The sequence below is a fragment of the Trichogramma pretiosum genome, unplaced genomic scaffold (genome assembly GCF_000599845.2).
Source record: "Trichogramma pretiosum strain Unisexual culture from Peru unplaced genomic scaffold, Tpre_2.0 scaffold1, whole genome shotgun sequence".
Lineage (NCBI taxonomy): Eukaryota > Metazoa > Arthropoda > Insecta > Hymenoptera > Trichogrammatidae > Trichogramma > Trichogramma pretiosum.
The window spans coordinates 123,498-150,200 of NW_019641703.1; the positions used below are offsets into that span (position 1 = coordinate 123,498).

General features: G+C 39.0%; 7 protein-coding genes across 16 annotated transcripts in view; 3 read left to right on the plus strand and 4 right to left on the minus strand.

The window, feature by feature from the left end:
• LOC106654087 (transient receptor potential-gamma protein) overlaps nt 1–26,703 on the minus strand; it is an 83,711-nt gene that overhangs the window by 28,479 nt on the left and 28,529 nt on the right. For 9 of the 10 annotated variants that reach the window (XR_002763645.1, XM_023462902.1, XM_023462901.1 and 6 more), the window contains exon 3: nt 5,164–5,216. Coding sequence is in view for 8 of the 10 variants with exons in the window: in XM_023462902.1 (XP_023318670.1) it covers nt 5,164–5,197 (34 nt within the window). In the remaining 2 variants the exon portion in view is untranslated. The remainder of the gene's footprint in view (nt 1–5,163; nt 5,217–26,703) is intronic. The other variant, XM_023462908.1, reaches the window with a different exon arrangement.
• Nucleotides 15,134–15,457, plus strand: LOC106652951 (PE-PGRS family protein PE_PGRS26-like). Its single transcript, XM_014372162.1, has one exon. It carries the CDS (start codon nt 15,134–15,136, stop codon nt 15,455–15,457), a length of 324 nt encoding a protein of 107 aa, XP_014227648.1.
• LOC106652958 (PE-PGRS family protein PE_PGRS26-like) lies at nt 16,633–17,115 on the minus strand. The gene has a single exon (XM_014372171.1). The coding sequence runs from the start codon at nt 17,113–17,115 to the stop codon at nt 16,633–16,635; it is 483 nt and encodes a 160-aa protein (XP_014227657.1).
• LOC106652969 (PE-PGRS family protein PE_PGRS26-like) lies at nt 18,917–19,309 on the plus strand. Its single transcript, XM_014372182.1, has one exon. It carries the CDS (start codon nt 18,917–18,919, stop codon nt 19,307–19,309), a length of 393 nt encoding a protein of 130 aa, XP_014227668.1.
• Nucleotides 20,492–20,809, minus strand: LOC106652980 (uncharacterized PE-PGRS family protein PE_PGRS20-like). The gene has a single exon (XM_014372193.1). It carries the CDS (start codon nt 20,807–20,809, stop codon nt 20,492–20,494), a length of 318 nt encoding a protein of 105 aa, XP_014227679.1.
• LOC106652991 (PE-PGRS family protein PE_PGRS26-like) lies at nt 21,439–22,062 on the minus strand. The gene has a single exon (XM_014372205.2). The coding sequence runs from the start codon at nt 22,060–22,062 to the stop codon at nt 21,439–21,441; it is 624 nt and encodes a 207-aa protein (XP_014227691.2).
• On the plus strand, nt 22,648–26,022 carry LOC106653001 (uncharacterized PE-PGRS family protein PE_PGRS54-like). The gene has a single exon (XM_014372216.1). The coding sequence runs from the start codon at nt 22,648–22,650 to the stop codon at nt 26,020–26,022; it is 3,375 nt and encodes a 1,124-aa protein (XP_014227702.1).

Consider the following 26,703-nt stretch of genomic DNA (forward strand, 5'->3'; position numbering starts at 1 on the left):
TATACTCACATCAGCTGAAGAAATATTCCTATATCTTCAATACCTTGTCAAGTTTCTTTTTTACTTCAGTACTATTTTATTTTTCTGCTATTTTTTTTAACTTTAATAGACCGAGAAGCCGTAATAAAAACGTTTTCGAGTTGTCTGGGCTGAATGTAAATTCAAGACAGAAAAAAGATTTGATTACAAGTTTACACTGAAACCTTTTCATCGAAAAAAGTACGTTTTCTCCAAAATGATTTAGTCATTTCTTGAAAATTGTCATTACTCTTATTTTCAGTTAAAAATTCAGTTAAAAGTCAAGTTAAAAATAATTTAAATTTTTTATTAGCTTTCCTCTCTTTTAATATATAATATCAAGCACTTGCTATACAACATGAAATGTTTATTTTCTGAGACACTTTGATATACGCATACGCATTACATCTAAATTATAAAGCTGTGAACGATGTTACATCGGATACTTTGCATGAAATAAAAGTGATGTACTGCGGCTACTAACGCTTCGAGAAGATTTTTGACAACACTCAAGGAAGGAAAGGAGAAAAAAAACAACATCGACAAGACAGATGCGAGTGCGCCACTGTTTTTTGCGAAAAATACGAATTTCAGCGATAACATGGCGCGTTATGTACGTGTTCAGCGTAGTGAGACCAAAAAGAAAACGTGTTTCGAGCTCGATTGCAGACAATTGCGTCCCACACTACACACGCGATACCCACGAGGCTAGTTTTTTTGGATACAAAAACTTTAACAATAAATTCGAGGAACGCGTACACGTAAAAATGTCGAGGAGTCTCTTTGGCGTGAAATAAGTACGCCATAAGATGACTAAAAGTTTAGGTATATTCGTTTGTTATAATCAGCACTCAAATGGAAAAACCACTGTCAATGGTACAGAGTTTCCTCCTAAAAATGCTATTGTTATGTATTTTTATTATAATACAATAACCTATGATTTTTGAATAAATATGAGAATTATTTATATTAATGCTGCTTTTAATTTTTTCAAAATTCTATGAACCTTAAAATATTCATAAAATTTAACGGTCGTGTCTAAAACAATTGTACTAAAAAATGAGTAAAGAAGTATAAAAATACGTAATACTTCTTGATTAGTATTTTTCATTTACTTTTATTTACATTTTGATGTATGCCGATAATTTATGCCATCACTGACATATTATGGCGTTAAACGCAAGATGGCGAGAGTCAATTGAAGTTATAAACACACGATCAAAATAAATAAGTTTGATAGATATTAAGCTGCTTGGTTTTAAATGAATTAACAGAATTTTCTTTTCTCTTTTTCTCCTGTAATTTGCGTCATTCGTTTTTCATAAAAATGATTTCTAATAGTGTATCACTTCGGAAAAGTCTATTCATTTTGATTTTCGCACTTCACCGTTGCAATTCAACTCTCACGAGTAAGATTAAGTCTTGCAAATATTTTCTTCTCCTCGGCGATGCTTTGTTTTGCTATTTGCTCTTTTTATTTACAACGCCTAAGCTGCTGGGGCGCCCGAGAGCTGGAGAAAAAGTACGTAGCTCGGAAATGTGTATAAACCCGCGGCAAATTATGTATTGACTCGGGCACCGTAAATTACCATCGGCACCGCGGTGCTCAGCAAACGGCAGTATATAGCAGCAACGTTCAGTACTTACACCTAGTCGCTACTGTATACAAGTGCATTTCTCCACGATGATATTTATAGGGCTGCAAATCGATCCACATGATTTCTTTCTCCCTTTCTTTTTTTTTTTTTTGCTTCTTTCAGGCAAGTAATAATTATAATCGGATGACTCGACGCACGGTGAAGAAACGAAGGAAATCTATCGAGATCCTAATCGACGACAAAAGCGCTGCATATTCCATGTGTACGCGCTTGCATGACTTTATCGCGAATAGGTTCGATTCTCGCGCACGCATGCTGGTTATATCGTACAATAAAGTCGCGAAGTTGCGCGTCAATGCGTCGACAAACGGAATGTACGTATTTTACGATTGTCGTCTCGTTACACGGCTACACGGCTCGTGTATATATATAAGTTGTACGGATACTCGGCTCTTCTCTACTTTTATGCTCGGTGCGCGCTGACTGACGCCTGCTATCGCGATTGTTACATCGCTGGGTGATTTTCCCCGGGAAATCGACCTATTTCATTCAATAAAATTTCTATTGACAAAATATCACGCGCTCGAGTTGCAATCGTGATATTTTCATTTCTTCACTGTGAAAGGATTTAATTTTCGCACGATCACAATAAAAATTGTTATGATTTTTTTCACAATTTGTTCGAGCCAATTAACTGAGTTATTGAAAAAAAGTTATACCTGATGTAATAAGAGTAAAACTTAAATTTCAATGAAAATAACTCGATCGCCTGTTTGTTATAAATATCTTGTCCTCGAGTCCGTGGATTAGAGTTTATAAAATGTAATGCATAATATGCTGCGAAATAACTTTTTACCAGCTGAGCGATTATATCATGCAAATAGAACGAAAGTATCTCATATGCCTTTTTGATTGAGTATTTAGTTAATCCTAGACCATGAAAAGCTCGTTCAATTAAAGTATCCCCGGCTTATATAAGTTCATTTACCTCGGTTCTGAGCATTTTTATGATACCTTCATTTTACACTTTGTTACAAGCTTTATTCGTGTCTCGACGTTTAAAAGTTCACCGCGCACTTCGAGGTACGAAATGACGGCGCAGGTATTTAAAAGTAAAAAGCAGCTCACTCTCTCTCGTCTGGTTCAATTAAGGTTCATAATTACAATGCCGCTCTAAACGTTGAATTATAAATTAAAACGAGTGGGCGAATTTCATTTTAATAATATATAATATTTGTAGTTATGTTTACTCTAATTTTACATTATTTGGGTTTAGGAATGCAATCCGATTAATAATTTTCGACCAAATGAATAGATAACGTGATTCGATAATCAATTACTCAGAGTTTGTAAGTCAGTATAAATTATTTACGCATAGGTTCTTACGAAAATGGTAAGTGATTTAAAAAGTGTTCCTAGTTTTTCTTCTTTATTGAAATTTTCTTGAATTCGAGACTGAGCCGACCTCAAATATTTCAGCACTCACCATGCATGCAAGCTTCTACACCGTAGTGTAAATGTAGGGCGCGCGTGAAAACGAATTTAGTTTACCTTCATTTGGTTCGGCGAAAAAGAAATTCAAGCTTTCTCAAGTAACTAACAAGGACCATCCATCAAACGGTAAATTTTCGTAATTTTTATCTTTGAGCCAAGAGAAAAAAAAAAGAAAAAAGATATAAAAACATCTATCCATGCATAAAGTTTGCATTTACGATTCTGTATATCGTGTAACACCTTATTCAAATTCTTTCTCTCGCTTTATTATCATATTCTGCTGGCATTAACGGATATATTCTCGGGCACATAAGCACGTATACTCGGTGCCTTTGCTCGCGCGCGGGGGCGTCTATATAAAAAAATCCTTTGAAAACTGTGAGCACTTTGAAAAGCTGCAGCTGCAAAGATTTTCTCTTAGCCTCGCAGCTCGCTTCTTATGTCTCACGAGGTTACCATTCTCGAACGAAACTTGAATACTTTATAAGCACTATAACTCGTGTACACGCATTATGTACATATACGTGCAAGCACATGGGGTTTTTTTCACACGTTCGTTTACAAGTGGACAAGGAAAAAAAAAGGCTTATACTTCGTTGTTTCCCGTGAAAATATTCACACAATTTTTTGGGTAGACATGCAACTCGTGTTACTTTTTGTCGGATCAAAAGGTTTTAGTAATTTTACAAAGGGTATTTTATTAAAATTAAAAACACAAAGCTTAAAAAAAAACTTTTGCTTATTGAAACATCAAAAGTTAACACGAAAATTTTTTAATTAAAGAATATGTGGTAGAGATTTTTCAACAATACTCTGGAGATCGATTTGTTACACTAATGAAAATCACACATGAGTGCACAGACGTATATGCATTCACCATCGTGCGCAAACATTCATAAATGAAGATATAATCCTAATTGTTCATAATCATCAACAAGAATTTATGCCTTTTATCGCAATTATACCGAACATCTACGGATTTTCACTCGTAATATGAATACCACCGAATGGAAGGAGCTTAATGTGAATTTGTTATTATAGGTTTGGCTGACAGTAATAGTGATGGTGAGTAGTTATTGGATTCTACCAATATACAATTTTCAGTTTTCAAATATCAGAAAAAATTTTAAATTATCTTACTCCACCAGTTATATCCAACAATAAATAACTAATTTTTTCAAACCCGATTTGATTTATACTGTTGCTTTTACTTTGTCACTTGCAGATTTACAAATAATTGTACTCGACATCTAGTGGTGAGAAGTTAAACTTGTACCATCGCATTTAAAGTGAGTTGAATTGATAACCAAGCTAATTTTTCCAAACAGTTGTATAGCGATCGACCGGTCAGAGACCGAGTAATGACGTCACATGACGTATGTATATGCGCACAGGCGTTATAGTGTATAAAGTGCCCGTCTCGCAGCTTCGCTCCATGTAAGCGATTCGGAGCACAGACAGACTTGTATAAGCGCGCTGACAGAGCAGACCGCTCCGCGACTACCACTCGTAATAAAAACCAGTACTCGCTGACTTTAAACTACCCGGCTCCTATTTCTTCACCCTCGCCCGTCAACCTCGTCCTCTAGGCCGCGAGCTGTGACGGTAACACACACAAAGGCCTACAGTAGTAATTATCAAATCATTTTTAATACGTTTAATATGTAAGGAAAAATCTACAAAACCAGGTCAATAAATGGTCATGTACTTCAAAGCATTTGATAAGTAATTTTTGGGGGAAGTAGGCTATTATCAATTCTAGGCATTACTACTAGTTATAAATTGTCATCAACCACGCCTGAAAAAATATGAACCCGCAATTTCAAGTGTGTTCTGTCTTTAGTTGAAAAATAATACTTTATAATAAATTATTCACATATTTACGGCAAACAAGTAAAGCGCCAGTTTACGTAGCTCACCGCTGCTGACAATAATCGTAACAAAAACATTCACGTGGTGCAATCCCATACGTGAGATACGATTAGCGACGTCAAGCGGCTGCACACCAGGCGATGTTGTGTGTTTTATCGTTTTTATAAGGGTCGTACTATACCTGTACTCACCGATCTCCGGTATGTCGGTGTCATGATCTTGTTGACCTCGTAACTGCAACAGAAAATGAAAAACTCGATAAGTTGGCTTATTCTTTTCTTCTTCGTCGTTATTTTGAAATTGCTTGCGTATATATGTTATTTGTGGTATATTGACACTAAATTAAAGTGAAAAATGTAACCAAAACTCGGCGAAGCGTATAGCTCTTATTTGCGAGCAATGAGTATAGGTAAGTCAGATGGGATTGAAAGAGGCGTTGTCACAGTACAGGGGTAGATGAAATAGCTGTTGAACATGAATTGTGGTTGGCACTTCCCTCAGAGTTTGAAATTTTTCCAAATTTTTCTGGCGTCTTTTTTGTTTACCAATGTATCATTTTTATGAGAAACATTATGCAAAAAATGTATTAAAAAGCAATAAGTAAAAATTTGAAGAATAATTAATTAGTCTCTGTTTCGTTGTAATAGATCATAATCTTTTTACATAGTTATTAGTAAAAAGTTTCGAAAAAAAATTATCTCTCCGCAGCCTGAACATTGTCACATTTTTTAGTGCGCTGCCTCCGTGACCTCCAATGTAAAAATCTGATTATTTTACGCGGCTGATGATGAATAACGTTTTCTTACAACACTCTAAATTTTTACGTCACATTCGTTACGCTCCACGAATGTTTCAATTATAACTGAGTTTTTTCCTTGGAGTCTGTCGCACGAGGAGCGCTGCGAGCTGTTATACCTTTTTTTTTTAATTTTTCAAGCGCTAGTTCGTGAAAAAGACCTACCGGAGTAAGCGTATGTCTGGGTTTACACACGCGTTCAGACAAAAGAAACTGCGTCCCGAGCAATAGTCTATTTCGTTATATACGTTTTTCCAGTGGGTTGAAAAAGATTATTTAAATTTTTTTTCTGCTTAGTATGCAAATCGGAGTTTCACTTTAGAGCTTACACACAATGTTTTTGTTAAAGAATTAAAAAGCAATATTTTTATTATTCAGCGAAAGCGGGTCGATTGTAAAATTAAAACTAGTGCTCATTCGTAGCTTTTTGAGTAAAACGAAAAATTCGTGACTTTCGGGCGTCGCATTCCAATTAATGCCTTTTGAGCTTTTTAACGACGATTTCGACAGCAGTTTTCTCTCGTATCTGTTGCATCCACGTCTCTCTTCTTGACTTCGATGTCAATTTGTTTTTTCCTAACAACTTTATTTGCTTTTCGATCATGTTTGTCAAGTGCATAAAAGAGTTTTGGATTACAGGTCGTAGAGTGAATTTGATCATTGTCAAAAATTCTATGAATGGAAATAATAACTGCGCTCAACATTTTATTGCTAGTTTTCAACAAACGAAAAAGTTTCTAGGATATCGAAGGTCCATTAGAACTAAACATGTATGAACGAGAAATGTACATTTTTACGGTTGATACATATTTTACCAGGTGCTTTGATTTATACGATTATTTTGACTTTGCCACTTGCAGATTTACAGATAAAGGTACTCGCCATCTAGTGTAGGAAGCTCGGAAGGCATTTTGGTATTCAAAGTGGTTGAAAGCTGGTCTAATATTGTTGAAACTATTAAATAGTAATGTTTAGGTCATTTAAAACGAGCTTAATATTTTTAACATAATTGTATCAGAAAAATGATCGAATAAACAAATCAATTCATTTGGCAATGTATTCAAAATATTTCAAATGGTAATTTGTTGGTCATTAGGCCATTATTAATGTTGAGAATTTCTACCAGGGAGTGAGAGTTCTTACAAGTGACAAATTGACGATATTTTCAACGCACGCTCGAGTAGTAAGTACCATAGCGATCTTGGCCGCAGTATTCAACACTCGAAAACTGCCTCGCATAACATCTCGAATCATTGTATCGATCAGCGCGTGCTCGGTCCGTGCACATGCCTCGCAGTTATTCGATACATAACCCGAATCGAGGGCTCATCGGAATGTAAATCATTCACGCTTACACGAGAATCATTTCTCACGATCCGTTCTCGCGGGTGAAGATCTCTCCTCGACGAGCTCTCCAACTTTAACCCTTACGCCTCGTCGACGACGTCTTATCGTCGGAGGCACTTTCGTGGAACTCGATGCACGTATACCTGATCTATATATACGTACGTAACCTTAAGCCCCTAGTATCATCATCAATCTTATATTGATCCCAGGCACTACTGGCGCGCGCGGTTAAGCTAATTTTTCGCCTCGCCCGTAGTAGGATATATATTATAATCTATTTTTCTCCGCGTGTAGCGTCGTCGCGTCGTATATAAAAATGTAAAAAAGAAAAATGGAATAACACGTTTACGCGCGCGCGCGCACGCAGTATCCCCGCTGGTTGTATTAAAATAGGATTCGCGACTTGCGCGTATTAAATAACTCGTAAGGAGTGCACTTCTATTGCGAGTAAAGAAAGAAAATAAAAAAAAGAGAAAAAGTCGCAAAAGCGCGTTTTGTTTCTTCTTTTTTTTTTATTTATTCTCTTATTTTGCTGCCTTTTGTACTAGCTGGCACTCACCACTTAGTCCTTTGTCAACGCGCAACTTTACGTTGTAGCATGTGTTTTTTTTTTACCTTGAGCTCTCTCGCGAGTGATTAAAAGCCTCGGTAAAGCGTTGAGGTAGAGGTAGAGAGCGACTAGGCTTATTTAATAGTTCGCTACCTACGCGCTGTCCCGGACTACTACTGTACCGCTACAACAACAACAGCCAGCAGCAGCAGATTATGAATGAAGCGATAAGCTCGACACCTGCACAAGAACGAGCGATAATTGCGATCTCAGAATATAATTCAATTCCGTTTCGTAACCTTTTTGATTTTTTTCTCGTTATTTTCCACCCCTTTTATAAGTCACTGTGCCGAGTTTGCACTTGAAAGCTCCGCGCGCGCCAATATGAAGCTCTCATCAGGAGCTTCTCTCTGCCGTTACTGCTCTGCACTGGCCGCCGTCGTGCCTTTTCTTCGAATTTAACGGCAGTGATAATAGTAACGATCCTTACAGCCATTGGCTCGTTTTTCAATAGAGACATTCTGTTCTCTCTCTCTCTACTTCTCTTTCAGCTGCTCGAGTCGAGTCGAGCGTGTCTGCGCTAGCAGAGCGAGCTTTGTATTCTCCTCCCGCATGTTCGCCGTAGCTTCTACTGCTGCTGGTACAAGCGTGAAAGTCCCTACTGGGGCGGATATTAAACGCGCAAGACTCAAATGACTCTGTAACGAAGTGCTCGTGTTATTTTCTCCCTTTTTCACGCGCTGCTGGCGAACTGCAGCGCACACACACCATCGAAGTGGTTGCAGAAAATTGAAATTTGAGGTCGTCGATTATTATCAACGTCAACGAATCGAGCGAGCGAACGAGAGAGAGAGGGATGAACTGGTCGACCAAAGTTTGATCAATTTCGAGTGAACGATGCAGTACGCACACGTGAAGCACTGTATAGCTATAGACATATCCTACGCACATGGGAATTCAAAGTAATTGTTGCGCGCGCGGGTACATGCCTCTCGCGTACGTACTACATGGCATAACATGGCACTTGTAAGGCACAGGGATTTGGAGTTTTCATGTAAATCAAGCAGTCACACACACACACACACACACACACACAAGCTGTTACGCGCAAGTTTCTGTAATTTCTCTCACCCGACATAATTGTTCAATTAATTTTCGACAATTAGCTTGCAGGGTACAAAGCGCTCGTTCTCAACGGGCTGTACACATTACATCGCGCACGCCGTGAAAATTCGATTGAGTATTCAAGAAACGCATTAAACATATTTTCACGTTCGCGGCGCGGTGTAAAATATAATAAAAACGGTCGCGAAATTTCATAAGCAATTTGACACGTTGCTACTGTCGGCGCGCATATATGCATGCATGCACGCGTGTGAAGCTATACTCGTAATTGTAAATGATGCGATACGTATGGTGTGTGGCGTTAATTTCGCGCGCCCGCAGTTTATTTCGTGCGAGCATATTGTATATAGCCGGGCAAAAGCTCGGCTCACAAAACAGACACGTTGCTACACACACCCAAGCGGCCTCGTGTATGCACATAAACACGTACTATTACTACTACTACTACGACGTTGGTAGTAATATGAACTTCGCGAAGCTGCGAAGTTTACTCCCAAACACAAAGTTACTACGATACTAGCTCGCTAGCTAGCTGAGCCGAGCTTCTACACTCTATATATGAGTGATTCTGACTAACTTTTAAAATAACGCCTAAAGAAATTTTTGATGAAAAATTTAGCGGCACAGTATCCAGAATGAATTTTTCTTGAATATTATCAACAAAGAATCCCAAAAATAACTTTGGGCTTTATTTTCCTCCATAGTCCATTTGGGAAACCCGATTTAAATGTGGGTCAAAATAAAACTTCTTCAAATTTTCGAATGACACCGATCTAGATGCGCTTTTGATATGTTATAGTACATGGTAAAAAAATCCTAAAGCCAAAATTTTACTCCCCATCCCCCCCTCCNGAGAGAGAGAGAGAGAGAGAGAGAGAGAGAGAGAGAGAGAGAGAGAGAGAGAGAGAGAGAGAGAGAGAGAGAGAGAGAGAGAGAGAGAGAGAGAGAGAGAGAGAGAGAGAGAGAGAGAGAGAGAGAGAGAGAGAGAGAGAGAGAGAGAGAGAGAGAGAGAGAGAGAGAGAGAGAGAGAGAGAGAGAGAGAGAGAGAGAGAGAGAGAGAGAGAGAGAGAGAGAGAGAGAGAGAGAGAGAGAGAGAGAGAGAGAGAGAGAGAGAGAGAGAGAGAGAGAGAGAGAGAGAGAGAGAGAGAGAGAGAGAGAGAGAGAGAGAGAGAGAGAGAGAGAGAGAGAGAGAGAGAGAGAGAGAGAGAGAGAGAGAGAGAGAGAGAGAGAGAGAGAGAGAGAGAGAGAGAGAGAGAGAGAGAGAGAGAGAGAGAGAGAGAGAGAGAGAGAGAGAGAGAGAGAGAGAGAGAGAGAGAGAGAGAGAGAGAGAGAGAGAGAGAGAGAGAGAGAGAGAGAGAGAGAGAGAGAGAGAGAGAGAGAGAGAGAGAGAGAGAGAGAGAGAGAGAGAGAGAGAGAGAGAGAGAGAGAGAGAGAGAGAGAGAGAGAGAGAGAGAGAGAGAGAGAGAGAGAGAGAGAGAGAGAGAGAGAGAGAGAGAGAGAGAGAGAGAGAGAGAGAGAGAGAGAGAGAGAGAGAGAGAGAGAGAGAGAGAGAGAGAGAGAGAGAGAGAGAGAGAGAGAGAGAGAGAGAGAGAGAGAGAGAGAGAGAGAGAGAGAGAGAGAGAGAGAGAGAGAGAGAGAGAGAGAGAGAGAGAGAGAGAGAGAGAGAGAGAGAGAGAGAGAGAGAGAGAGAGAGAGAGAGAGAGAGAGAGAGAGAGAGAGAGAGAGAGAGAGAGAGAGAGAGAGAGAGAGAGAGAGAGAGAGAGAGAGAGAGAGAGAGAGAGAGAGAGAGAGAGAGAGAGAGAGAGAGAGAGAGAGAGAGAGAGAGAGAGAGAGAGAGAGAGAGAGAGAGAGAGAGAGAGAGAGAGAGAGAGAGAGAGAGAGAGAGAGAGAGAGAGAGAGAGAGAGAGAGAGAGAGAGAGAGAGAGAGAGAGAGAGAGAGAGAGAGAGAGAGAGAGAGAGAGAGAGAGAGAGAGAGAGAGAGAGAGAGAGAGAGAGAGAGAGAGAGAGAGGTCGAGAGAGAGAGAGAGAGAGAGAGAGAGAGAGAGAGAGAGAGAGTGAAAATCCTGCGTGTGTCATGTCCGGGGCTGGCTCGTGGCATTCATTTTCGACGAACTGTCCACCATGATGTTCAACTTGAGTTATACGAATGAGTACGTCAGAAATATAAGTTATAGGAGATCTCGCGGGGTGATGCACATAAAACTTTCCTCTTTCTCACCTACTATCTCTTTCTAGCATAGATTATACGGATAGATTATACGGATTATAGGTGCGTATATAATATATATTATAAAATAATATACGCTCTAGTTTGATTGCATCAACTTTCGGGCGATGCAAGTGCTATATTATGGATCGTCATCGAGATCAAAGTTGCGTCACGCGCACGTGAACAAAGGAACGGGTACGGTAATGTTTGGTGGTGCAGTTCGCTAGCAGCAGCGCACATGGGTATGCTAAGTAGCCATATAATAATGGTGTGCGTGCACCAGTTTGGCAAAGCAAACATCCCAAACGCGTGAGCGCGCGCCTGGGCAATGATAACGATGACAACGACGAGAGAGAGAGAGAGGCGCAGCGACCCGCGCAAGCCGCGACTAATAACGCACACATCGATAGGCCGGAAGTGCCGTAGTATATGGGCTATTTCACAACAGGTGTTGCCGGCCCAAAAAATGAAGTTGAAACTAACCATTTACTCTTCAAGAACACAATGAAAAATGAAAATCCTGAACGTCACAGCCCCCTAGGTCCAACCCTCATGGATCTACAGGGGCTCGAAGTTGGATTTTAGGATATTTTGCTGGTTACTCTGCTTTTCATATGCACCCTAAATAGGAAATATTCCTGTTGTGGAATAGCCCATATATACTGCGTGCACAAAATTACGCCGCGAGTTGCGTAGAACTGAACGCGTCCAAAGCTAAATAATTGATTATCGTAGTTTATGTGCGTAGTGCATGGCGCTGTGCAGAGCACTACAATACAAACGATATATATTTACCATTGCGAGCTTGCGTCTCGCACTATTTGATGCTGGGGCAACGCGTGCACTCGACCGAATTACGCTTCATAATATAAACATTAAACATTTTTATTATTCTCGTTTGGAAAAGTATTCGATAAATAATGATTCATCGCGTCGAGTGTCACGATCCGTATACGAGAGATGCTTCAGCGTGATAGTAGTAGTAGTAGTTCTACAACGTCGAACTCCCTGCGCGACTACTATACTGCCATACTACACTTCATCTTATCGATTGCAAGCTCCCTCTCGGTACTGCTTACACAACGTATATAATGCGCCTTATCATATACACAGATGCGAGAGTGAGAGAGAGAGAGACAGACACGTCGAGGTGTGCCTGGCGAATCTGGCGATGCCACACATAACGGCAGCACTCATGTAGTAGTAGGTAGCTGCTGCGCTAGAAGTTACTTCCTCTTTACGGGCGACAGCTGATAAGAGTGCAATGAATGGTAAACACGACTTTTTTGTTTTAATCTTCGCCACTCGTATTTGCGCTCTCGATATCAAGACGCGATTATACCTGGGTAAACATCTGCTGCTGCCGCCGCGCAGCAGGTATATGATTTTTTGTCAAAGTGATTGGGTTGTAATTGCACATGCTTGCAATAATTGTTGTTATCGGCACGATAACTTGGGCGCAGAAATTTGTGTTATTTCAGTTTCAGCGTTTTATTATTATTTTTTTTACTTTTCAATTCGTCAAACGATTTCTTCGGGTATAAGCCTCTATCGATGACAGGGATCTTTTATCTATCGTTACCCTCGTTCATTTGCGGAAGACACTGGGCTTTATCGTCCCCGGTAACGGGCTCTCTCTCTCTCTCTCTCTCCCTCTTGCTACATTTGCAAGTTAAATCTTGACCGAATAACCGGGACTAGGGCTAAGAGTTAGATTAATACCGTATAATCTTGCAGATAAAATTGATGGTATCAATCTTCTTCGTAGTTAACCCTCGGCCCGAAACATTTACCCGTGTGCTGCCGTGTGCGCGATAAAAGTTGAAAAATAGGTGGAAGTTTTTTTTCTTCTTCGTCTTTTTTTTCTTAAAACTCTGACTTTTATGTTATTTCTAATAACATCCTGAATCGCACGCGATGATTTGCCCGATAACGAGACACGATCACGGCCAATGAGTGTCGTAAAATTTGGCAAGTGCAGAGAGTGTTGTGACGCATCGAAGCGTAATGCTCTTTATTATCGGAGCATTTATAAAAAAATGCGAATAATCTGTCGATAAAATTTCTGCTGCTGTTTTAAGCCGGTTAAAGATCAAACGAAGCAAATATCCGTTTTTAATTAGCATTTTTTTTTTCAATGTATCGATCCACCTGTTCTCGTGTCATTGAACAAGAAACGCCGAAAAAAAAACGCAAAAAACAAAAAGCACTCAAGCTTCTAGTTGGGGCAAGAAACGTTTACGCTCGGTCTCGCGCCATTCGCACTTTGGAAAACCACCCATCATTTTCCACGCGTTCGGCAAGAAAATACATCATAATAGTAACGACGTAAGCTCTTGCTCGTTGCGGGGTGGTTGGGTCGCGGCCAAACTAATACGCAAGAACTGCGCGCGTATGCAAGCCATCGCCGTACACATATAATGTTTACTGGGGGCTAAGGATTTATCGAGCGCGCGACTGCAGCAACAGCAGCAGCTCCTCTCTCTTGGTCTCTTGTGTTTTTACGCTCTTAATCTCGGGCTGAAATCTCGATGCCAAGGAGCAGTAGTAGCAGCAGCAGCAGAAGTGCATGTGTATAGCGTATAACCGCGCGTCCGGAAGATTACGCCGAGCTGCGAGCAGATTGTATAAAACAAACGATCACTTGACTCCTTCTGTGCCGCGTGCGTATGAACTGCGCGAGAGGCATATTATGAATGCCTCGTAAATTTAACAATCTCCGCAACGAGTCATTGCGTTATATGCGAATGTGCGTACAACGCCGAGGATGCTGCGCGGGGAGGAGAAAAAAAAACGACGGACGTTTCAGCTGTGCGCTATCTTGCGCGTCTTCGCGAAAACCTTTGCTTTACGATCGCGAATGAATAGAGTCTCATTTTTTACTGCGCCATGTGTACGGTTTGAGGCATCTCTATCTGACTTGGCAAAAAATCGTGGGAAATCGATTTCAAACGCGATTATTCCATCATGCGTACGTAAAAAAAATAAGGAAAAAACAATCAGTCGACGCAATCGCTCTGCTGCGAATGCTCTTCGCCAGCGTAAGAGAAAATAGATGCTGCTGCTGCTGCTCCACTCGATCAACTGTCCGTAACGTGCTTAGTCCGCTCTGAAATAACGTGGTACACACGGTATAGCTCAATTTTTTGCGAGAAAAAGAAACGTACAAAATATAGACAATTGGACCGCTAAGGCAATTCGCTTTTTAATCGAACCAATCGTCACTAATTAAAATAGCTAGTTGATCAACTGAGGCACTGGCAAAAAATGCAAATAGCGCCGGGATTAAGAACTTGTGCGCACTTCGTGCCCATATACTTTATTACCCAGTTCAGAGCTCTCACTGTGCAGAAACTTTTAGATGAGAAAGACTTGTATTTACTCTTCATTGCTCTCTCTCTCTCTCTCTCTCTATATATATACGTATTTCCCGGATCAAGACGAGTGCTTATATATTTCCAGCGTAATACGTATTATGCGTGTAGAGCAACACGCGTTATATATCTACCACCTAACCTACCTTGGCGCGGTATAATTATTCTCTTTGACTCGAGAGGTAGTAGAGTGAGCCGAGAGAGCGGCAGGTAAACGGGCGGAGCCAGATGTGCAGCGCAGTGATCAAAATCAACCTAATTCGCTCTTGAGGGAGCGCCGAGCTACGTATAACGATGGGTACGAGAGGCAGTGTTTGAATGCCTCGCGGTGTAATCCCCCTGCGCGATGTATTGAATTGTCTAGAGGCAAAACGAGATACGGCTATTGGCGTTATGTAAAATGTTTTTGCAGCATCAATTTGTCGCCGACTTTTTTTAATTAATGGCTCATTAACTTTTCGCGGAGTAATGGAAGGGGAGGATAAAAATATTTTGTGTTGCTGTGATTTAAAGAATGTGACGTGTTAGAAAATAATATAATCGGGAATCGATAATAACATGCATGTATGGCATTGCCTTTACGGGGCATATTCGTCGAAAGACATCCAAATAAATGATATGCAAATATTAATCAAACAACATAATCGCAATCTCGATCGAATGAGTAGAAATCAATCGATCTTATAAAAACTCGGGACAGCTAATCATCGGTATTACTCGGGATTCTACTTGATTAGCGCCACCATCATCATGAAAATCGCCACGATTGTTCTGTTCGCCTGCTTGATCGGCATGGCTCTCTGCACACCACCTCGGGGTGGAAGAGGCGGTAAAGGCGGTGCCGGTGGAGAAGGCGGTCGAGGGGGCAACGGGGCAATCGCCGGCGATGGTGGCAGGGCTGGCAACGGTGGTCGTGGTGGACGAGGTGGAAATGGAAAGATAGCCGGTGACGGTGGCGATGGAGGCAGAGCCGGCCGCGGCGGACGCGGAGGTGACGGAAAAGTCGCTGGAGCTGGTGGCAACGCCGGAAGAGGAGGCGCAGGAGGTCGAGGTGGCAATGCTCTTCGAGGATAAATGTTACGTAGTAATATTTACAGACGACAACAGTATTGTTTAACGCTACATAGTAGTAGTAGATTTTAAGATGATACTTCCGACATCTATGAGATGAATGAAAATAAAATAACTTAAAAAATGAGAAACCATGAAATTTTAATTAATACACACAAACTCCATAATCCACTGATTTATTGTTAATATTTTTTTATCAGGGGATAATATAAAATACCGGAAAAATATTATATCTTTCAAATGATTATTATTTTAATTTATAAAATTTGTAAAAATGATAGTGTTTATTTAAAAAAAAACTATGAAAATTACTGCAACCAATACATTCAAGTTTACTGTATATACTGAGGTACGAGGTAAGTATACAATGCAGGTAAGTAAAAAATGCAAGTATACAAACAGCTGGTTATTCTAAATTAATAAACATTTAAATTTCCTAATACTGGTAGGCAAATTAATCGAGTCTTTTACCCTAACTTTCTACTAATGGTAGTTCAACAAAGATATTAATCAGGTGCGTAATAATGCATTACATAACCGAGGTAAAAAGTTGTCTGTATGACATGAGGGCCAGTTTGCAGTCCTGGCGTAGCAAGGATTGCATTGACACTACTACAGTACTGTATATTTTCTATCATAGCAAGCTGAAAGTCGATTTTACGTGGAATGTAAAAACTGGGCATAAGTCGCATAAAAAATGCAATGCAATAGCATGCAAAAAATATAAAAAAAGAAAAGTTATTTATTATTTTAAATTCCAGAAAATATTTTTTTGGTGAGATTCCACAAATTTGATTGATTTAAATAATTCCTGAATATTTTTCAGGATGTTATTTGAAATAAAACAAAATTCTTCACTGTCGAAGACCGTCGTGATATTTTTTAATTTCATGATATTTAATCAAGTGTTACAAACTCTCAAATAATGCTCATTAGTAATGAGCTCTGATTGTTTAAAGCATAATATGAAAAATTTGTAAGTATTCATAAATTTAAAAAATACATGAACTTGACCCTAAAAAAAATTGTTATATTTGAAATATAAATGACTTTTTTTTCAATAAAAATAATCCAAATCAATTTTATTATTTAATGTATTTTTATTTGATCAGTCTATACAAATATTTGTGGCTGTACATTATAACAAGTTTGAACGAAAGTTCCTATTCTTCCTGGCTCTAGGCAGATCCACCACGTCCTCCCTTGCCACCAAGACCACCTCGTCCACCATTACCGGCTACTTGGCCGTCACCTCCACGTCCACCACGTCCAGCTTTGCCACCATCACCACCCCAACCAGCGTCATTACCGTCACCGCCGGCACCACCAAGACCACCGTTTCCAGCGTCACCACCGTCACCGGCTAATTTTCCGTTTCCTCCACGTCCACCGGAGCCTCCACGACCAGCGTGGCCACCATCGCCGGCAACGTCTCCGTTTCCTCCTGCTCCACCTTCTCCACCTTCACCACCACGACCACCTCTTCCTCCTCTGGGTGGGTCGCAGAAAGCGACTCCAATGAGGCAAACGAGAAGTAGGATTGTGAAAGTTCTCATGGTGACTGCTGTGTTGATTACTGCTTGCTTGGACGAGTGAACTTTGAATGATGCTTGGATTGTGAATGATTCGGTTTTTATATCGAGCGAGCTATCAGTTTTCATTTCAACTAGTCAAATGTAGCCCCACCTGTTTTTGATCTGCATAATCGGATGTTATGAAAACATACAGCAGCTAAATTATTCAAGAGTCACATTGAAAACGGAAATGTGTGCATACACTCGACTTACTTTGAGTCATCATGTAATGCGATATTGCATTGTTTATCAATTGTTTACGAGTCAAATATTCATTTTTAATTTATAAATTATCATAATAATAAAAATATTATTATCAACCCTTTACTGACAATGTCAAACTTATTCTAGTGAGTTACGGCTAAGATTTTCATTATTAACAATTTAAGGGGTGATACCACTCTTAGATTTCCAAAAAATCAATTCTTTTCATAAAAACTCTACTTCGATGTCAAGAGTGATACCTCAATAGTTATATAAAAGGGACGAAAATACTAAGATGCTGTATTTTTAATTTTTCTGCTGAGCTTTGCACGAGTTGAAAGTAGGTATGAAAACAATTTTTTAACACTGCGTGCGCGAAACATAGGCTTTCTAACCTTAAATTATCAGAAAACCCTAGTTTCTCTCAAGCAGGGTTAAAAAATATCGTTTGGAACTAGTCCGCGAAGAAGTTGACTCACCCAGGAGTCTTTACACCTTCGCTACGGTCGGGTGAAAACAACTCCTGGATGAGTCAACTGCTTCGCGCCCTTGTTACAAAATATACTATTGAATAACTTTTTCTCAACATTTTTTGAAACTTCCAGACAGACACGTCGGGAAGTATTGAATGGATTAATATGAGATTTTAAATAGATCTTTAATGTAAAATCTGTAAAGAAATTTCTTAAATTATAATAAAACTTAACTCACGCGGGTTTGTAAATCAGTGCACTTATACATGAAAAAATCCATAGTTACATCTTTTTTACGAAGTTAAGTAACCACACTGCAAGTAAAGGAAACCATTTTCATACCTCAAAGTCTTCAAACAATTCTGAAAGTACGTTTTCAAGCCTATAACAACTTTCTCTATGAGGGAGCAACAATTCACAAATACTTTGTATCACTTTTATATTTATGTTGTGCTCTACATTTTTTCCCCAAAATCGTTCTTCTTTAAGATGAAAACAAGCAAAGTTGAAAACTTGACGATAAGAAATTATTTAAATTATTTTTAGAAATCTTCGTTTTTAATTTTTACAGTTTTTATCTTGAGGAAAAAATCATAGCAACTTAGAAATTAGGGAGACCTAAAGGTAGATAGTTATATTCATGAAAAATAATACACATTAAGTAATGTACTCTGAATTTTGAGTGGAAAACCCCGTAATGTTTTCTCGAAATTTACGTCATTAACTTTCCGTTTTGATAAGAATATTTTTACATAAGCATTTATGATAATCGTCATAATTGGGTTCATTGATCTCAAAAAAGTATTATTGCCTTGAAAATTATGAGAACCATGAATGGTTATGACAACATATTAATGTTTCTATTGATGATGTGTTCTTATAAACATTCCATTTGTGTAGAATACAGATTTCACCTGTTATTGATATTTTTTTAACCGCAGCTTTGATACGCTATGATAAAACAACAAACAATATTGGAAGAAAACATTAATTGAGATACGACAAAAATTGTGAGTAAATCGTCATAAAATTGTGTATTTTCATTTCTTTCGAGCGTGCAGATTGAAAACAGGTGGGGATGGATTTGGCTAGTTCAATTGCATTAGCTGAAGACAGGTGCATTGATCGATATATATACCGACAGTTTCAAATTCAAAGCATCATTCAAAGTTCACTCGTCGAAGCAAGCAGTAATCAGTACAGCAGCCACCATGAGAGCTTTTACAATCTTACTTCTCGTTTGTCTCATTGGAGTCGCTTTCTGCGACCCACCCAGAGGAGGAAGAGGTGGTCGTGGTGGTGAAGGTGGAGAAGGTGGAGCAGGAGGAAACGGAGACGTTGCAGGTGACGGTGGCCATGCTGGCCTGGGAGGCAACGGTGGACGTGGTGGAAAGGGAAAAGTAGCCGGGGATGGTGGCGACGCTGGAAACGGTGGTCTTGGTGGTGCTGGCGGCGATGGTCGCGATGCTGGTTGGGGTGGAGATGGTGGCAAAGCCGGACGTGGTGGACGTGGAGGTGACGGCCAAGTAGCCGGTAATGGTGGACGAGGTGGTCTTGGTGGCAAGGGAGGACGTGGTGGATCCGTTCCAGTTAAACGTCACTAAAAAGTTTCGTTCTAACTTATCATAATGTACAGACACAAATATTTATATAGACTGATCAAATAAAAAAAAACAATATCTGAATAAAATTATTACATGGAGTAATCATTTATTTTTGAAATAAACTAACTGTTTTTTCATTATAAATTATTTGCTTATAGTTTTTCTTTTGGTGTAGTATAATTTATAGATGCTTCCGATGATTTGATGCAAAACTTTATAATTTTATAGATATGTCTTGTTATTAATTTATAAATTGTCAACCAACAGGGTGTCTTAAAGGCAATTTTCATGACGGGTTCCCGTAGTTATTGTTCAATAGTCAATAGAAGTCACCTAAATTACAAAACATAGAAAAAAATCTATAATTAATTGAAATCATCAATGTTTATAGTAAATTTAATTTTCCTTCATAGTATTATCAACACCATTCGTAGATTTTTCTTGTGCACATTTGATTGGCAGTTGAAGTTTGACTCTAATGCTTACATTTACTTAAAACATCCTTTCTATGAAATCTTGTTTACAATTATTTCACCCAATCATTTCATAAAATCGATGATTATGTTAATAAATGTAAAAGTCGTAAGAATATTGATCATTTGAATTTCAAGTTTGAAGAAAGGATTCAATATTCTACGATTTTTCTATAATATGTACCGGGATATTTTAACGAACTGGTACTGTACCATAAATCATAGTCAACAATTACATCGGCAACTATATGCACAACATATTTCATGGAAAACCATTGCTTCTCGAGAACAACAAAACGTGTTTCACCTTATTACGAATATTAAAATTTTAGTTATAAACCAGTTGATAAATGATTAATATACCAACCGATATTTTACGATTAGAGGCTAGAAATAGAAGCTAAAAATGTTGGATTTTTAGTAATTAAAATTAATTAGTACTCAAATTCATTAATAAATTGACCAAAGCGAAATATTTTAATAATATTCCTACATCAGCCCGTGATAAATCTTCAAACTAAAACGAACGAGTTCATAACATATCTTTATCGAGTAATTTTTATACATATTTTGAAAAAAAACCGTGGATTGTAGGATTGTAAGGAGAACATGTCAAAACGAATCAATAGATTGGCGGAGCAATAAACTTTATTTATTAGTATCATGTTAACGCAATCTTAATAAGTCAAGTTCAATTAACAGAGAATTTTTATTGAGCTGAACCTCCACGTCCACCGCGACCACCACGACCACCCCGGCCACCATTGCCGGCTTCTTGTCCATTTCCACCTCGTCCACCTTTTCCAGCTCTACCTCCGTCACCACCATCACCAGCTATTTTTCCATTTCCACCGCGACCACCGTCACCACCATTGCCGGCATTGCCACCATCACCAGCAACTTGACCGTTTCCACCAGCGCCTCCATCGCCACCTGCACCTCCTTTTCCACCTTTTCCACCTTGTGGAGGATTGCACATGGCAACGCCAATGATGCAGATGAAAAGTACCAAAGTCAAAGTCTTCATGTTGGTAGTTCTTTTTGCGTTTCGAATTGCAAACTGAATGAATCTTTTGACGAAACCCCAATTTATAAGTGTATCAAAAAATGTATAAGCCGGAAAATGTATCGTTTATATGCGAAAGATTATTATTTATATTTTTATTATAAATATTGAAAGATAAAGATATGTTACAATTCTTTTCTTCAGTTGTAAAACAGTATTTTATTTAAACAAGTACGCATTGAAAATAATCTTTTAACAACGAATAAAATAATTTGTTGAAAATCTTCCCAATTCCTTTTTTTGTTTCACCATTGAAAGTAGAACTATTTCATGGTTCACTTTATTGGAAAAAAAAATTAATTAATCATGAAATCTTCGTGTAATTTTGATACACGAACAGTTTGACGAGTTTGCATACTCATTTACTCATACATTCATCTCAAGTTTATCCATTAAATTTTTTAAGAAAGAATTTGTTTTTTATTAAAACATATCAATTATCATGGGCTCCAAAGATCAGTCCCAGATGAGGGTACTTTATCTTAAAGATGAAACAGTTCAAAAGTTTATTGAAAAAATATAATGAGTATTCCAATACATTTGAAAATATTCAATTTTTCGAAAAATTCATTTCGATGACATTTTCAAGATTAATTTTTAGAGCTCCCTTGTCCACCTCGCCCACCACGCCCTCCACGTCCACCATCTCCAGGGATAGAACCACTGCCTCCACGGCCTCCTCTTGCACCTTGACCACCTCGTCCACCATCGCCAGAAATAAGTCCTTTACCACCAGTACCTCCGTTGCCTCCATTTCCTGCGTCTCCACCATCACCACCGATCAAGCCTTGTCCTCCTGTGCCACCTACTCCACCACGTCCACCTCTACCACCATCGGCAGCGATCAAACCATCTCCTCCACGACCTCCTCTTGCACCTTGACCACCTCGACCACCATCGCCAGCAATAAGACCTTTACCACCAGTACCTCCGCTGCCTGCGTTTCCAGCGTCTCCACCATCTCCACCGATCAAGCCTTGTCCTCCTGTACCACCTACCCCACCACGTCCACCTCTACCACCATCTCCAGCTATAATACCATTACCTCCCCGGCCAGCTTTACCACCATTCCCTCCTTTACCTCCGTCTCCACCAATTATACCATTTCCACCCTTACCACCTGCTCCTCCTTCACCACCTTTTCCACCTTGTCCACCTTGACAATGAACAATACCTACTAGACAAATTGAAAATATGAGTACAAACGATTTCATCTTGGCAGATTCACTTGCTCGAATCATTCAAATGTGAATGATAAATTGAATTAACTAGCACAAATAATTTATATGGTTTCATAACAAAGACATCCGCTTATGAAAAGATCAAGTAGTATTACGTCAAAATCGTATTTATTAGGATCATCGTAAAAATAATAAAGGTTGGCCGTTTGTCGTGTTGTTATCAAATATTTTTCCGAGAAATATCGCTCACAAAAAAATCATTTTAAAATTGTCATATGTTATTACCAAATGGTAGTATCTAAAAAGTTAAATAGACAAACTTAAAATATAAACACGTGACTACATCATAATCGTCACACAATCAAAATTGGCCAATGTCAATTTTTTGCGTCAAATGATTAAACGTGTGAAAACATTTTGAGTGTCTTGACTGATATTAAAAGATAAAAAATACGTAGATCGTGTTTTCGAGAAGAACGTTTTCGTGTTATTAAGTCATTATATTATTTATAACAACAATAATATTCGTTCAAACATTTGAGCTTTGTTAATAAATTGGATAAAACCGTAGGCGTTCCGTAGAATTTCATTCAGTTTTAATCTACAGAGCTCACTGCAATGCAGATATTGACTGTAGCTCTTTTTGTCTGTTCAATTTGTCTAGTAATTGGACAAAAAAGTGGAACAGAACAAAATGGTGTAATTTTAGGTAGCTACACTGGTGGTGGTGGTGATGCAGGACATGGCTCTTCAGGTGGAGGTGGTGGAAGTGGTGTTGTTGGTGGCGAGGGAGGCCAGGGAGGGGGTGGAGGTAATGGTGGCAATGGCGGAAGTGATCTTCTCATCGGAGGCGACGGAGGCAATGGTGGAAATTCCGGTAATGGTGGATCAGGAGGTAATGGTGTAGTTGCAGGCAACGGTGGTAATAGTTTGCCTGCAGGTTCCGGTGGTAATGGTGGAAGCGGATCTCTTATTGGTGGCGATGGTGGACAAGGTGGTAATGGAGGAAAAGGTGGCAATGGAGGTGACAGTAAAGATAATAATAGCAAGGTAAATACTGCCTCATCCAGTAAAAGCAGTCAAAATAGTCAAAACACTCAAAGCAATCAAAGCAGTCAAAGCAGTAAAATTAATAGTTCAAATAGTCAAAAGAACATCAAACAACACGTGGAAGTTAATAGCCAACAAAGTAAACAGTCAGAACAAAACCATTCTAGTAGCTCCAATAAAGGTAAAGAAAATAAAGATAACAATAAACAAGATCATAGTTCTGGAGGATCAGGAGGAGTAGGCGGAACCGGTGGTACAGGTGGCAATGCTGGCAGTGGATTATTGATTGGCGGCGATGGAGGTAAAGGTGGCAATGGAGGAATAGGTGGATCAGGTGGAGATGGAATAGTGGCTGGCAATGGAGGTAAAGGGGGAACGCCTGGTAATGGTGGATCTGGAAGTAGTGCTCTTCTCATTGGAGGCGATGGAGGAGATGGCGGAAATTCTGGTAAAGGTGGTGCAGGAGGCAATGGAGTAATTGGAGGTAATGGTGGTGATAGTGTAAAGGGTGGCAAGGGCGGTAAAGGTGGTAGCGGATTGCTTATCGGAGGAGATGGAGGAAATGGTGGAAAATCTGGAAACGGTGGAGCAGGGGGAAATGGTAAAAAAGTTGGTGGTGATGGTGGTAACAGTGCCAAAGGTGGTGAAGGGGGTGAAGCTGGTAGTGCCTTGCTTATCGGAGGAGACGGAGGAAATGGTGGAAATTCCGGTAAGGGTGGATCAGGAGGAAATGGTAAAATAATCGGGGGCGATGGCGGTAATAGTGCCAAGGGTGGTAAAGGAGGTAAAGGTGGTGGTGCATTGCTTATTGGAGGAGATGGAGGAAATGGTGGAAAATCTGGAAGCGGTGGAGCAGGAGGAAATGGTAGCAAAGTTGGAGGTAATGGAGGTAACAGTGCAAATGGTGGTAAAGGTGGTGAAGCTGGTAGCGCATTACTTATCGGAGGTGACGGAGGAAATGGCGGAAAATCCGGTAATGGTGGAGCAGGAGGTGATAGTACAAAACTTGCTGGCGATGGGGGTGATAGTGCAAAAGGTGGTAAAGGAGGTAAAGGCGGCAGTGGATTGCTCATTGGAGGAAGCGGAGGGCAAGGTGGCAATGCAGGAAAAGGTGGATTGGGTGGCAATATAGTAAATAAGAAAAATAATAATAAAGAACAACATAGTAGCAATGCCAGTGCTAATGGACAAAACAATAAGGATTCTTTAAATCACAATAATGATGCCAGTGCGATTTCTAGCAACTCGATAACTCATCAACAATTAAATGTTGATAGTCAACAACAAGAAAATACTCAGCAAAATCTATCCCACCAAGGTGCTGAAATTTCTGCCTCCATTCAAAATAGCAGTAATTCAAAATCCAAGAACAGCAATCAAGTTTCAAGTCAGCAACACAATGCTAATATTGGATCAAGTAGTTGGTCTGGTCAGCAACATAATAGTATCCACAGTCAGCAAAACGAAAATGTTGAACAAGTTCAATCTAATCAAGGCAGTCAAAATGAAGTAAGCTCGCAAAAAGCTGGTGACGGTGGTTCAGGCGGCAATGGAGGGCATGGCGGTAATGGTGGCAATGCTCAATCTGTGAGTAATCATGAAACCAATAAAAACAATGTTCACCAAGACCCATCTAGTAACCAGCATACAACAATTACGAAGTCTAAAAATCAAAGTAGCCAAAGTAATAAAAACCAAGTAGCCGGTGATGGCGGTAATGGTGGAAATGGTGGTATTGGAGGTAATGGTGGCGATGCTAATGCACTTGGCGAGAATAAAATAAATGAAAATAATTCTCATCAATGGTCGGGAAAAGGCTCAATTTCTCAATCTGGCTCATCTAATAATATACTTCAGTCAGGAAGCCAGAGCAAAATTACTAGTGAACAGCAACTTAGCAATAGTGCAAGTTTGAATTCTAATGGAGCTCAAAATATTGGTACAAGTGAATCAAAAAATGCTGTAGCTTCTGCAAGCAGTAAATCTCAAAGTGAAGCAAAATTAACTTCTGGGCAAAATAATCTTGAAAGTGCTAATTCTCAAAGCAGTTCTCAGGCTATTGTTCTTGGATCTTCAGGGAATGCTCAAAACCAAGCTCAAATTGGAAAAAATAAATCCACTGGAAATATTGGTACTTCTCAACATGTTGGTCAACAGAAAAATAAGAGCAGTCAAGGCAATTTAAGTGGTGCTGGTGGTCATAAATCCAACGATAACACTGTTCTTATCGGTGGTAATGGTGGAAAAGGAGGTAATGCTGGTCAAGGAGGAGATGGCGGAAACGTCGTAAATAAACAAAACAAGTGGCAGCAAGAAAATAATCTTTTTGGTGATGAAGATAATTCGCAAAAAGAAAGTAACCAGAGTGATAACAATAATTCTTTAAATAAATCTCAAACCAAAGCACAATCTGCATCTCAATCAAGCAGCCAAAGTAAAAGCAAAGGTTCAAGTCAATCTGAAAGCAAAGCACAATCAGCATCTCAATCAAGTTCTATTAGTGAGAGTTCCAGTAAAAACGTAAACAACGGTGGTCAAGAGAAAATTAGTGCATCGTCACAATCGTCTAGTAAATCTTCAGCTCAATTAAATTCTGAAAGTCAGAAGAAAGTGAATTCTAATGGTGAAGGTATAATTGATATTCGTGGTGTTAATGAAAATGTCGGCAATGAGGTCCTTCAAAATGAGAATGAATCATCAAACCAACACGAGAAAAATCAGGAAAATGAGGAAGATGACCGTAGTTCTGAGGAGGATAAACCCAAGGAATCTGGAAGAGTATCTCGCGTTCAAATAAAGAATATAGTGAAAAATTTAGTGCTTGACCTTATTGAACAAGTTAAAAATTTGGGACGACCTGTAATCGGCCAAGGAAATAAAGAGGAAGGTAGTACGTACAAACTGCGTGGATCCCACCTTCCTGGCAATATTCAACGTCATTAAAATCAAGAATAAATGTATTCAATTAAATAATAGGAGAATCGATACAATAGATAATTAAATAAAATGTATTTGGTGGATATGATCTATAAACAAAAAATAATCAAGTTCCTATACATGAATAAGTAGTTGTAAATAAATTGTATAATTAAAAAAAAGAAATGAAATAAAAACATGTGAGTTTATATTCAACTCAGTACTATGAAGCAACATTAAACGGAAATAGAACTTTTTTTTATGATGTATTCTTGGTTGTACGGAATCTTAAAATTTAATTAACAACTTGTAAACGATATTCTAGTCTTATCTCTGGAAAAAAAATAATAAATATATTTTTGGTGATAAATTGTGTTTGAAGTATCTTGTACCTAACCAAAAAGGCAATGGTAAAAAAACTCTGGGGTCAGTAAACAAATGAAAATAAATATATTTTTTTCTTACAATGATTATATAATTAAAAATATTCTTCTCTACTTCATAGATTAAAATTAAAAAAAACTTCGATGGTGTGAACTTGTTTTATTGACAACAAACATACTTTATAAAAAATTTTTAGTTTTTACAGTACAGAACATGCGTTTTCAATATTTTTAGTGCATCTTATAATCACAGGTACTTAAATAATTAAAGATTACTTTTGTTGATCTAATGAGAGAATTCTATAGCCAAGCATTGACTTTTGAA

Excerpts from the sequence above, each read along its gene's own strand:
- LOC106652951 (XM_014372162.1), top strand. The coding sequence starts at position 15,134 with ATGAAAATCGCCACGATTGTTCTGTTCGCCTGCTTGATCGGCATGGCT.
- LOC106652958 (XM_014372171.1), bottom strand. The coding sequence starts at position 17,115 with ATGAAAACTGATAGCTCGCTCGATATAAAAACCGAATCATTCACAATC.
- LOC106652969 (XM_014372182.1), top strand. The coding sequence starts at position 18,917 with ATGAGAGCTTTTACAATCTTACTTCTCGTTTGTCTCATTGGAGTCGCT.
- LOC106652980 (XM_014372193.1), bottom strand. The coding sequence starts at position 20,809 with ATGAAGACTTTGACTTTGGTACTTTTCATCTGCATCATTGGCGTTGCC.
- LOC106652991 (XM_014372205.2), bottom strand. The coding sequence starts at position 22,062 with ATGAAATCGTTTGTACTCATATTTTCAATTTGTCTAGTAGGTATTGTT.
- LOC106653001 (XM_014372216.1), top strand. The coding sequence starts at position 22,648 with ATGCAGATATTGACTGTAGCTCTTTTTGTCTGTTCAATTTGTCTAGTA.